Source organism: Ursus americanus, chromosome 2, assembly GCF_024610735.1.
Source record: "Ursus americanus isolate L20-20 chromosome 2, mUrsAme1.1.p, whole genome shotgun sequence".
NCBI lineage: Eukaryota > Metazoa > Chordata > Mammalia > Carnivora > Ursidae > Ursus > Ursus americanus.
In genome coordinates this window covers 72,879,095-72,892,453 of record NC_142128.1, presented here as the reverse complement: position 1 = coordinate 72,892,453, position 13,359 = coordinate 72,879,095, and the positions used below count along the sequence as shown (strand labels likewise).

At 37.4% G+C, this 13,359-nt stretch overlaps 1 protein-coding gene across 2 annotated transcripts in view; it reads left to right on the top strand.

Moving 5' to 3' along the window:
* Positions 1-221: 221 nt before the first annotated feature.
* The window catches only part of CFHR5 (complement factor H related 5), a 30,509-nt gene continuing 17,371 nt past the window's right edge, over positions 222-13,359 (top strand). Inside the window, exons 1-6 of one of the 2 annotated variants that reach the window (XM_045787747.2) lie at positions 222-356; positions 3,222-3,419; positions 4,722-4,898; positions 11,240-11,416; positions 12,737-12,919; positions 13,039-13,218. In XM_045787747.2, coding sequence (XP_045643703.2) covers positions 299-356; positions 3,222-3,419; positions 4,722-4,898; positions 11,240-11,416; positions 12,737-12,919; positions 13,039-13,218 — 973 coding nt within the window. In that variant the 5' untranslated portion in view covers positions 222-298. The remainder of the gene's footprint in view (positions 357-3,221; positions 3,420-4,721; positions 4,899-11,239; positions 11,417-12,736; positions 12,920-13,038; positions 13,219-13,359) is intronic. The other variant, XM_087857547.1, reaches the window with a different exon arrangement.

Here is a 13,359-nt window from a genome sequence, read left to right as displayed (position 1 = left end):
TTCAAACTTAGAAACTTTGTAACTGCAGCAAGGAAGTCGCACAGCTATTATTCTGCTCAAGTAAATATCAAGAGTCGAATTTAGTCTTGATGTGAAAACACAAATAAGACATTATTTAGTTTTTTCACACTACCCTCTGTGAACTTTGATATTTACCAAAAGTATTTCACTACGCCAGCTTCCTGGCAGTGCAATGAAATTCAAAAGTCATGCATATCACCCCAAATGAAAGCAGGATCTTGAGCAATACCACCGTTGTTGGACCATTTCTCAGTATATGTGCTGGGGATAATCTAGCATGCCGCTTTTACTTAATGCCATTCTAATCTTATGGATTTCTACTGTTGGGGTGCAAGGTAAGTTGAAAACACAAGAGCAGATCTGAATATTTAGTTCCTCTCTCATATGTGTGTGTGTTGGGTGTGTGTGTGTGTGTGTGCAATTATGTCTAAAAATGAATAAATAGGTAAGAACATTTTGAATAAAGGCTTATAATTTAATCTATTTTATCAAAATGTTTTTAATATGAAATTAAGAGAAAATAGAATGAAATGATTTTCTCTGTCCTCTAAGTTCCCAAGTGGGAATAGCCACCAAATATGACATTTGCAGAGGAATTACAGGATGAAAAAGCTGCATATAATAAAGTCAAAAGGGTCGGCTACCAGTGTCATTCTCCATAAACTCTGCAATGCCACTGGCCAGAGAAAACATCCCAAGAACATCAGGACATCTTCAAAATATTTGCATTTTCATAGATTTGTTAAATTAAGATTTAAATATTATTAAACCAGGAACTTCCTTTTTCAATCTAATTATCATTCAACAAAGGGAAAATCTCTTTTAGTAAAACAGTCCAGTATATCCTAATTTTTTAATGTAATAAACCAGTGAAATGTCAATGAGTTTTTTGTTTGTTATTTGCTTTTTCTGAGCTCTTCAGCAAATTTTAAAAGTGAAAAGAAATTGTCCATCTTTATTAAGACGATAAACCACATCTTATAATATTTAAAAAACTGTCTCATCTTATTTCACGTTGAAATAAAAATCATCATATCCAAATAATTACAAACGAAACCTCTAACAAGATCCAGGACCGCTGATTAGACCATGTACGAAGTAGAGTTTCAGTCCTGTGTTTCATTGTTTGATTTCCAGAAGGGGTTTATTTTGCTATTTTGTTGCTTGCTAATTTTTTCATATAATGGACGTTCTTTGGGGGAAGTTTCTCGTTAATCCTAACATAAGAGAAAAATAGGAGCAATAAAAATACTTTACTTTTAAGAGCCACCATCATAAAAGTTATAAAACCTTATTTCTATGGACTTGAAACTCCTTTTGTTTGTTACTATTTTTAACATTGAGATAGAATCACAGCAGAGCAATTAGCTGGTGGGGGTAAAAGTACAACAGGCAGGGGCACCTGGGTGGCTCAGTCGTTAAACATCTGCCTTCAGCTCAGGTCATGATCCCAGGGTCCTGGGATCGAGTCCCGCATCAGGCTGCCTGCTCTGCTGGGAAGCCTGCTTCTTCCTCTCCCACTCCCCCTGCTTGTGTTCCCTCTCTCGCTGGCTGTCTTTTTCTGTCAAATAAATAAATAAAAAATAAAAATATTTAAAAAAAAGAGTACAACAGGCATTACTTAGTCTCCATTGAAAATAGCAAATTATCTGGTTAGACTGTACAACAGCCTCACTGAACAACTGTAGAGATAGGTGTATTTGATTTTTTTTTTCAATCTGTGTGTCTGGTATATATTGTTTTAAACATCTGTTAGTGATGGCATTAAGAGAGGATTTCTAAATGGTCAAAAAGCAGAGGGAAAGAAGTGTAAACTATGAGAATAATAGGTAGAATTTTTACAACCCATAACCCAGAAAAAGATATTCAAACCTCAAACTAGTCTCCTGGAGAACCTTCAGTGAAGCTCTGTCCAGAAGTTGTGTCGATGTTCAATGGCCTGCAAGTTTGTGTCGCAGGTAGGATTCCATGCCTGTTGAGAAACTGGCCCCAGAGCAAAAGCCGCGTGTTAAAGTCATGCTTATATAACCCCCCCCCAACCCTACATGCTTTCCATAGCGAAATACTGATCGAGCACTACATTCTGCTGCATCAAAGAAGCTCAAAAGAAAATGAAAACTCTGTGCTTCACTACAGCTTTGAGTGTCCTTCAATAAGCAAATACATTGCAAGACTATGTGTACCTATGTATGTATGTGTGATCTACGTGTGTATACATGAGGGCGTGTCTCTATTTCATCGGAAATGTAGTCATGGGCTTTTATCAGAATGCAGAGACAGGAGACATCATCTCCTACTTTTGGAGGGGGTGACTGGCTAAGGGAGGTTTGCCAAGAGAAGTTAACTTTTCAGAGCTAGCACATCGCTGTGCGCACAGTGAATATTTTTGCAAAATGTTGCAGAATGAGCATTGAAGTATAGGTAGAAGAGGGATGATCGGAGAATGGAAGGGACCTTATTCTGGATAGCAAAGTATACACAGGTAGAAATGCATGGAAATCCAACGCTATAATTTGAGGGGAGGGCAAAGCATATCTGGAAAAAGAATTATGGGGGGTGCAACTGTCCATGTTTTCCTCCACATCTTCTCCAAAACTACCACGTGTCAAATTGTAAACAGATAAGTAACCTCGGGTTTCACAGGTTAAACATCACAGGAATCCCCAGCGTGAAATACTGTGCCACAGGGGAAGTCACCTCTAGACAAATGCAAAGGAGAATATCCCGGGGAAACCGGTTGGTGAGCTGAATTTCTAGAAGTTGTTTTCTTTATTCACATGAGGAGGAAACAAAACTGCTCCATCCTCAGGGCACCAGGAAAAACCAGACAGCACAGAGTCTGAATCTGAACAAAGGAAAAGCCCAGAGAGCCCACACGACTCTGTCCTTGCCTGCCAGCGCGCGGTGTGGACCCGTGCCGGCCGCTCGCTGCTCCGCTTGGCAGCAGCTCGTAGATCCTTGCGCGGGATTTTCTTCTCGAAGTTACGTGGAAGAGAGTTTATGCCACATGACTCCAAACATAAATCTCATGTTCATTGACAATGGGCTTTTCAAATACTCTTAGAGATCGTTTTTTGTTCTCGGTTGGTTAAGGTAGAGGAGCTGGAGCTGGATGAAAGAAAAAAAATCAAAGATGATTAAAATGATTTAATGATTCACTGACGTAGGTTAATTCTTCAGTTTTGTCTTATTTTTCCCAGCATTTTCCTATTGTAATTTTCCAAAAATTAACCACGGAATTATATATGGCAAAGAGAAGCCTGAGGAGCTTTTGCCAATATCTATCGGGGAAATTTATTATTATTCCTGTGAATATAATTTTGCATCGCCTTCACGATCCTTTTGGACTCGCATCATCTGCACGGAGCAAGGATGGTCGCCAACGCCCAAGTGTCTCAGTGAGTAAATGCCCTGGCCCGTAGATGTGCCTGCAACACTCAGTAAATAGAGATGCGCCAGGTGGGATGTTGGCTTCTGGCAGACAGTCCCAGGGCTCAGGACGAGTCAGCGAAGATGAGAGATGTCGTCCTTTCTTGAGAAGCCTTTTATGAAAACTAAATGAAGAATAAGTATGTGTACTTTCTTGTGTTACCTAGAAGTGCTTTACATATTTTAATTTTAAAAACTGATGATTTATATATTTGACTATTAATATGTATTTCCTAATATTTGCTTGGTATCAGCCTGGGCGTACTTTTCCTTTAACACAAATCTTTTTACATACACAATTTGTTTTGAAACTTACCATTCTCTTGAATATTGCAAAGATTGTGTCGGTGTAAATATTTTCACTTTCATATTTTCCATAAAACATGTCTTTTATTCTTACAGTGATATCTAGATTAATCCTTCCATGAATGTGAAGAGCAGACTCAGCAGAGAATAGGTATATAAGCAAAAAGCAGTGGGGGGTGCCTGGGTGGCTCCGTCAGTTAAGCACCCAATATTTGATTTCAGCTCAGGTCATGATCTCAGTGTCATGAGATTGAGCCCTGTGCTGGGCTCTGTACTTACTGAGGAGTCTGCTTGTCCCTCTCCCTCTGCCCCTCCCCTTCACTCTCTCTGTCTCTCTCTCTCTCTCTCTCAAATAAATAAATAAAATCTAAAAAAAAGAAAAAAACAATGGGTAGCAGAAAATATGAGCCAACAAAGGAGACAGTAATGGTCTTTATCCTTCTGTAAGAAACATTTATGAGAATTAAGAGAGAAATGGATATATTAAAATCTAATTTTATACCTAGAAAGGTTTATAAAAATAAAATATTTTTTGTAAAAACCATAGAACAGAATGAAATGTTAATTTACTTCCATGTATGAAATATATTCGTATATTTCGTACTATCATATATGTAGTAGCATGATCAGAATTCTTTAGAAATTTTGTTTTCATACCTGATTTCCATTTTGAAAGTTTGCCATTCTTCTTAAAATATTGTAAAAAGCAGGGGCGCCTGGGTGGCTCAGTCGATAAGCGTCTGCTTGGGCTCAGGGCGTGATCCTGGCATTAGGGATTGAGCCCCGCATCGGGCTCCTCTGCTGGGAGCCTGCTTCTTCCTCTCCTGCTCCCCACTCCTCTCTCGCTGGCTGTCTCTCTGTCAAATAAATAAATAAATAAAATCTTAAAAAAAAAATTGTAAAAAGCAAATTTAATTTTTTTTTACCACTTCCATCTTGTACATTAAGCAATTTTTGGTCCTTAGGACTGTGTTTCTTTCCTTCTGTGGAAAATGGTCATTCTGCATCTTCAGGACAAACACACCTGGAAGGTGACATTGTACAAATTGTCTGTGATGTCGGCTACAGCCTTCCTGATAATAGTGACACCATCACATGTTTGGAAGATGGCTGGTCTTCTCCTCCCAAATGCAGCTCCACCAGTAAGTAAAATGCTATCCTGTCACATCCTGGCATGTGATGTGATTTTTTAAAAAATGTATCTGTTTCAGGGGCTAAATGTAGCTCTCACCTTTACTGGCCTTTATCGTTATGCATTTGTTTTTCAGTTCCAGTTGAGTCTGATAGAAATACAAATAACGTAGTTTGCCCACCTACACAGATGCAGAGCATGCAATAAATAGAAATATTAGGCAATACAAACATTTTGAAGGCAGTCCCTTTATGTTAAAGTAACACCCATTTATTGCTTACGTGAAAATTATCACGTTAGTTGGAAATGAACTTTATTTAAAACTGGAGTATTAAACTGAAAATAGACTATGTAAGTGAACATAAGTCCAATCCTAGTTAAAATGTCTTATGACTAAGACAGTTTATTGTAGTTATTTTATGTGTGTATATTAACTTCATAAGCTTAATTCCATAAACAATCAGTTTCTATGTTTAAAATATATTGTGCCTGTGAGTGTGATGTTTATTTGTCAGTAGCTTAGAATTTGGAAAACAACTCAAGAAACAGTATAATACGATGGCATCCCCCAGACCTGTGTGAACGCTTGTAACTCTTCATCTTTACAACTCACGGGCAATCATTCTGAAGCCAGTTCATGGAATTCCAGCCTATGCTTGCACAGCTTAGCAATCAACAGAAGACTCAAGAACACTCTTAAGAAAACTTCTCTAGCTCTTACTCCTCATATACCCTTTCTCTGTTCCTCTGCCCTGTACGCTCGAGCCATTCTAGCCACCACGCTCTTCAGTACTGTGATCTCGCTCTTCTCTATTTAGGAAGACCCCTGGACTTGGCATGGCTTCTCCCCCCCACCCCCCGTGCAAGACAGTCTGGAAAGTGCTCTCCTAGTAGGAAGCTGAAACAGTCATAGACTGTGCTTTGGGGTTTGGGTGTCCCCCCCCCTTTTTTTTTACTCATCACAGACTTGCATTGAATAGTTTCCAGTTTTTTAGAGATATGTTTGTAGAGTCTTCTAACATTTTTTCTGGTAGCTGCTATGCTGATACTAGCTAATCTATCTTATCAGGAAATGAAGTATTCTGACATTTTTTTTAATGTTATTCTACAACTTCATTGTTTAAATTTAAACTACTAGAAGGTAGAGTCTTTTTAAAGCAGCTTGAATTAAAATACTTAGTTACCAGTTAGGCCACAATCTCAATTACGAGAGACTTACACATGACTAATACTTGCAGAAAAATAATAAAAGAACACATTTATTAACTTCCTACCTGAAATGTCCAGTGGTAGAACAGAGCTCATGATTTATGAGGCTTCAGTTACAGTGTAAATATTTCATCGTCATCTCTGTCTCGAGAACCATCTTTCTTCATTTTGTGGAATAATGGCAACTGTCCGCCCAACAATTATATTTTAGAGGCCTAACAACTCAGTTTGACCAGTAGTAGCTCACACAAGCTGGTTTCTGTGTACATTTTTTGAGACTCCATTACCCTTTGAAAAATTCTGCGTATGCAAGGTTGGGTGTTGGATCAGGAACACCGTGGAAAGTCAATGACATTTCAGGGCAACTGGACTCCAGCGTGGGTTCTGAGAAAAATCACCTCTGCGTCCATGAGTAAATGATCACCTATTTGAGCTCAGGCTACTGAGCCTGCCACAAAATGAGTATGCTGAACTATCTAGGCAACAATGATTAAAATCTAACAATGTGTCTCTAAATCCCTACATTGTTTCCACCTGTGGTGGAAGCTCCCATTTTCTACCAACTGTGTTAGATTTATGGACAAATATTTAGTGAAAAATGGCTAACAAGAATTAGAGTGGCAAGGGAAGAGAGAATGCCTGGATAACAAAATGGTGGAGAGAGACTCAGAAAGAGGAAAGAAATAGCGGGAATACAGAAAAAGAATACAGAAAAATAAATATTTAGAACAAGAGTTCTAAACTTTTTCTGAAGCTTGCGCACCTTTTGTTCCCCAGAATAACTGTGGGGATGCTGATAAAATCATTAATCACTTCATTAAATCAACCGTGGTATACATATGCCTTTATATCTTGTGGCAATGTTAACAACATTGTAAATCACACGTTTTAAAAGAATATATTGGATTCACTCTTAAAGGAAAGTCATCCATGTTATTCATATTGAAGCATTTTCTTTAGGAAAGTAATATGCAAGTAAATTAAATTTTAAATTTTAGTAATTCTATCAGAAGGATGTTACCACTGACTGGTCCTTTTAGATGATTTTAAAATGTGTACTTAACCTTTAAAAATGTGATCTATTTAAATAATGAAATAATGTGATAAACTACAGCTAATCACAAAAACAATGCTGGCATTCACCAATACGAAAATGAGGTTAAAAAATTTCATAAATTTTAAAACGGGCAAAATTATTCTATTTGCAGTAAAGAGAAAGTTAGTGGTTGGAGGGGTCGTGAGGAACTTTGAAACTGTGAGTAATAATTCTGTTGTTTTAACTGGATGGCAGTTCCAGAGGTGTGCTTATTTTGTAAAACTTACTGAACTTCTGATTTTTACATTCGTCTACGTGCATTTTATGCTTCAATAAGTTCATTACAACACATACCTAGGAGACAGTTCTGTGATGTTTTCCCATTTCTGTATGGTCCCAGTCTCCTGAACGAAGAGTGCCAGCAACCTTGGCTAGAACATGACTAGCTTGCGAGCATGCCTTGGACCCTGGAGCTAGCGTGTACCTCCAGTGAGACCGACAGCATCTTTCTGGAGCCATTTGCTTACATTGCAGAGTCGCAAAAACCTTCCTCTCTCTCCCCACGAATTTGTCTGTTGCAGAGCAATGGTCTCCATCCCTTTCTGTCTCGCGGGGAGGATGGGCCAATGTGCCAGCTGCCCTGCAAAGGTCCAAGCCTCTTACTTCACAGGTTCCTTTCCTTTGCTGCAAAGCCCCTGCCTGAGCACCACCACCTCGGGCTCTCACTGCATCTGATGAACAGGAGTCTAACAGATTAGAGACTGGAGCTCAGAGAACTGGCAATATGGCTCTTTGTGAGTAAGCACCTATTTCGTCTCTGACCTAGAGAACTAATGTCTCCTGTGAGGAGGATACATTTCCATACGCCCGTACATATACACACATCAGGTACTCACTGTGCTACCAATAGAATGTACAGAATCCTATAGATGGTAGATATAGCAATAGACATATATCTTTATATAGTAGAATACTTATATGGATTGTAAAATAGTAGAATTTATTTAGGAGTTGATATATAAGGAAAATGAACCTAAAATCAATGTTTACTAAATTATTCATAATAACATTTCCTAAAAGATACTTTATCCATTAGTACAGAACGGTTAAAGGTTTTTGTCTGCTTGTTGTGTGTTTGGGATAACATTGGAAATAAGACCCTGATTTTTAATATGCCTTTGAGTCTTATGACCTGCCAGTATTAGTGAATGCCAGAAACAAAGGTAAGAGCATATGGTTTACACTCAGTGACGAGTTGGGCTATGAACACCATAGCCCATAAAAGCAGAGATGGAAGCATCCCGGGTTCCATAGGATGTGGTGACGATGGCTGGTCCCATCTTGCCCACAGGGTATGGTACGTACTTTCTCTTCTAGGAAATAAGAGTAATTCTGCATGTATTTCTTTTTAGTAGACTCTATTGAAAGATGTTTCCTAAAGAACAATCATCAAAATTTAAGGTGTCTCCACATAGCTTGAAGAGACCAATGTTAAATATATTTTTTAAAGGTTTTGTTTATTTATTTGACACAGAGAGAGACAGCCAGCAAGAGAGGGAACACAAGCAGGGGGAGTAGGAGAGGAAGAAGCAGCCTCCCAGTGGAGGAGCCTGATGTAGGGCTCGATCCCAGGACTCAGGGATCACGCCCTGAGCCGAAGGCAGGCGCTTAACGACTGAGCCACCGAGGTGCCCCGAGACCAATGTTAAATATTGACTTAATAAAAGATCTTTGAAAAGTACTAGGCTCAGCCAAAATGAAGTTGTTTACGTGCCGCATGCATTGTAATATTTACGACCAAGATGAACGCTTTTGGAAAGATACCTTGAATTCAAACTGCCAAAGAATTCAAAATTAGGCAAACATTACCAAGGTTATAGTTTGCTAAGCATGCTACAGCAACTTAAGATATTTTACTCCTTGATTTTCATCCTTTTCCTAGTCACTTGATTATAAACTCATGATTTAAGGTCAGAGACTTGGAGCTCCTGGGTGGCTCAGTCGATTAAGCATCTGCCTTCGGCTCAGGTCATGGTCTCAGGGTCCTGGGATCAAGTCCTACATTGGGCTCCCTGCGCAGTGGGGAGTCTGCTTCTCCCTTTCCTTCTGTGCTCTCTCTCTCTTTCAAATAAATAAAATCTTAAAAAAAGAAATTTATAGTCCAAGAGTTGGTTTTTTGTGTATCTCAGAGCAGTTTGGGTTTCACAGCACAGTTGCGGGGAGGTACAGAGACATGCCCCTTGCCCCACACATGCCATATAGTCTGTCCCATGATCAACTTAACTGACCAGCGTGCTGTATTTGTACAGTTGAACAATTTGACACGTCCTAATCACCCGAAGTCCATAGTTTATATTGCAGTTCATTCTTGGTGCTGCAGAGTCTTTGACTTCAATGCAGCACAGAGTGCCTTCAGGTCATCCAAATCATACCCTTCCTTAAATATGTCTCTTCATTTTTTCTCCATGTATATTAGTTTTCTACAGCTGCTGTAACAAATAACCACAAACCTAATTACTTAAAACAAGGCAAACTTATTATCTTACAGTTCTGGAGGTCAAAAGTCCTGAAATTAAGATGTTGAGTCACAGTTCCTTCTGGAGGTCCTAGGAAAGAATCTGTTTCTGCCTTTTCAGCTTCTCGAAGCTGTTTGCGCTTCTTGGCTCACTGCCCTTCCTCATACCACTCCAGCCTCTGCTACTGTGGTCACAACTCCCGCTTTGATTCTGACACCTCTGCTCCGTTTTGTAAGAACTCTTGTGATTACATTGGGTCCACTACCGTACAAATAACTCAAAATAATCTCTCCATCTCAAGGTCTTTAACTTAATTGTCTCTACCAAGTCTGTTTTTCCAAGGAAGGTAACATATTTGCAGGTTTTAGGGATTAGGATGTGGACATTTTGGGGAGGCCATTGCTCTGTCTATAATACCATGTCATAACCACACTTGAATAAATCAGCTGGAAAATCCTACATCAGCCAACATCAATTATTTTCAATAGCTTTTTTTTTTTTTTTGCAATTGGATTAGAAGGGCATATAAACCACCAATAACAAACTGTCATGCAATATTATTGGAATAAAATACAAAGATATAGGGTGCAATTTTCCTAAAGCTGAGTGAGTCACATTTCAGGGGAATACGTTCAAGCTGTTATTAAACTATTAACCTGCCAATAACAATGCATAAAACTGGCTAGTTTAAATAGTAGTTCTGAGATTTAGTTAGAAAATATTTCATCATGTTTTTGTGATATGTGCTTGATTTATTGAGAATATTTCTCTTGAATGTCATTTATTTTCTTTTTTTAATAGATTTTATTTATTTATTTATTTATTTGAGAGCGAGAACGAGGAGAGGGGAGAGGCACAGGGAAAGGGAGAAGCAGACTCCCCACTGAGGGGGGAGTCTGATGTGGGGCTCCATCCCAGGACCCTGAGATCATGACCTGAGCCAAAGACAGACGCTTTACTGACTGAGTCACCCAGGTGCCTCTGTCATTTATTTTTTCACATGTGAATTTCAATATCTAATTTTATAAATGAACCATGAATAACAGATTAAATGAGAAAAATACACATATATATTCATATATACATATCCATTTTTACTTGAATCAGAAGGTATTCAGAAAGCATTGGTTTTTAGAAAGATATTAGAGATGTGATTGCGTATAATGGAAAGATTCTGAACACCTAGAAGCAACTTGGCCATGTGTTTTTGAAAAAGTCCATTTACTAAATACAGTTCCCCATTTGTAAAGTTAGGAATTATTTGCTTTTTAATGTCCCCCCTACTTAAAATTATTAAACATTTATTGTTAAATAAATGAATGAAATAATTTACTTTATAAGTGATGGCTCAGGATTTATTTATTACAGTCCTGAGGAGATTGTCATACAAAATTTTACCTTGCTGTTCAACCCTAATTTCTCTAGAGGGGCTTACACATATTTGTTGGGTGTAAATAATTTGGGTTTTTTTTGAAGGTAAGAATATAAGTCCCCCTGCGTATGAAGCCCCCTGCTATTTAATAACGTATATTAAATTTAATATTATAATGATTATTTCACACATATTTATTTACTTTTATTTTATTTTAGATATAGAATGTCTTCTTCCAGTTTTAAAAGCAAATGTAGATGTTTATCCAAGACAAGTAAAATATAAAGCTGGAGATGTGTTGCAATTTTCCTGTGGACAAAGACTTACAAGAGTTGGACCAGATTCAGTTCAATGCTATTACTTTGGATGGTCACCTAATTTTCCAACATGCAAAGGTCAATATTTATTTTAGAACTGATGAAACAACTTATATCAATTTATATTAATGTCTATGTATTTTATTGGTCTTATATATATAATCTGACAAACTGCAAAAAAATGGCAAAGGTAGTAATTTAACTGAGAAGGAGAGGAGGTGCTTGGCCATAGATTATTTATGTTTCCTTTATCAAGGTGTAATTCTACCTCTGTTTTGAAATATGTGATGGAGTTTTAGAAATAAAAATAAAGTTGCCAGAATGGGGAAGTGTTAGGGATTTTCCCCCAAATGCAATAAAAAAATTATGCTTTAAAAAAGATTGTATGGGCCTTGTTACATTTATTAAGTAATCAAAAAGTAATCAAATAAACATATGAATTATTCAATAGAAACTAATGATTTGTTACTTGCTTTGGATGACATTACTTTTTCAGAATATTTGATAAAATTATTTTATATATTTATAGATATTCATTAATGAAAACATGCAATAAATATAATTGCATATGTATATCATACCACATATTTGATAACTACTTACTTTTATATGATATCCAGATTATTGAACTACTTTAAAATCTTTAGGAGCACAATTAATATCCTGGTTATAATAACCTGCAAAATATTGGGGGTTGGGGCAATCAGATATTTACATATAGAAAAGATATAAGATAGCACTAAAAATTATTGCTAATTTAAAGAAATGCAATAAGGTGTTTTGTTTATGCAGATCAATATCCTTATTTCTTAGATAGGCATTCTGAAGAATTTAGAAGTAAAATCTTACTATGTCTATCATTTACTTTAAATTACTTTGGGGGCTCCTGGGTGGCTCAGTTGGTTAAGCCTCTGTCTTCCATTCAGTTCATGATCCCAGGGTCCTGGAATCAAGCCCTGAGTCAGGCTGCCTGCTCAAAGGGGAGTCTGCTTCTCCCTCTGCCTCTCCCCCTGCTTGTGCCCCCCTTTCTCTCTCTCTTTCTCTCTCTCTGCACTCTCTCTCAAATAAATAAGTAACATCTTAAATAAATAGATACATAAATTACATTGAAAAAAAGATTAACTAAATTGGGCAAAATGTAACATTCATATATATCTAGGTGATCAGTATATGTGTTCATTTTTCTTTAATTTATTCAGAATTGTTTATAATAAAAAGCCAATATTTGAGAAAAAGATTACTCAATACACTATGTACACAGTAACAAGCAAACCTGAAAAAAAATAGGAATGTAGCATAAAATAATTAAGTTCTAGGTCAACCAAAAAGCAGTAATTCCACATTTTGCCAGATTCATAAGACTCTTTTAGCATTATTTAAATAGTTTCTTTATGATAGGGCAAGTACAGTCATGTGGTCAACCTCCTCAACTCCCCAATGGCAAAATGAAGGGTGTAATGAAAGAAGAATATAGACACGGCGAGACGGTGGAATATGACTGCCCTCCATATTTTCTAATGACGGGGCCTAAGAAAGTACAGTGCATCGATGGAGAATGGACAAATTTGCCCACTTGCGTTGGTAAATAGATGTTAATGTTTAAACAGAACAGTTAAAACTTCACACTTACATATAAATACATATATAAAAAGATTTAAGATATGTTAAAAGTAAGCAGATCTTTTATTACATTTTTTTAGGACAGGTTAAAGCATGTGGCTCCGTCCCTCACCTCAAGGATGGCTATGCCCGGTTCTCTAGTCTTCCCCTTCAACATGGTGTCTCTGTGGAGCTGAGTTGCAGAGATACACATACAATGATTGGAAATAACGTAATTACCTGTATTGATGGAATGTGGACTGAACTTCCTAAGTGTGTTGGTGAGAATACGCTTCTTACTTTTGTATTTGATTGCTTATTTTTTAAATCAGTAAATATATTTAGACCAGCACATGCTGGTACCCATCAGGTATTAAATAATTGGGATAGAAGACGCTAAATTCTTTGCTCCTAATTACTTA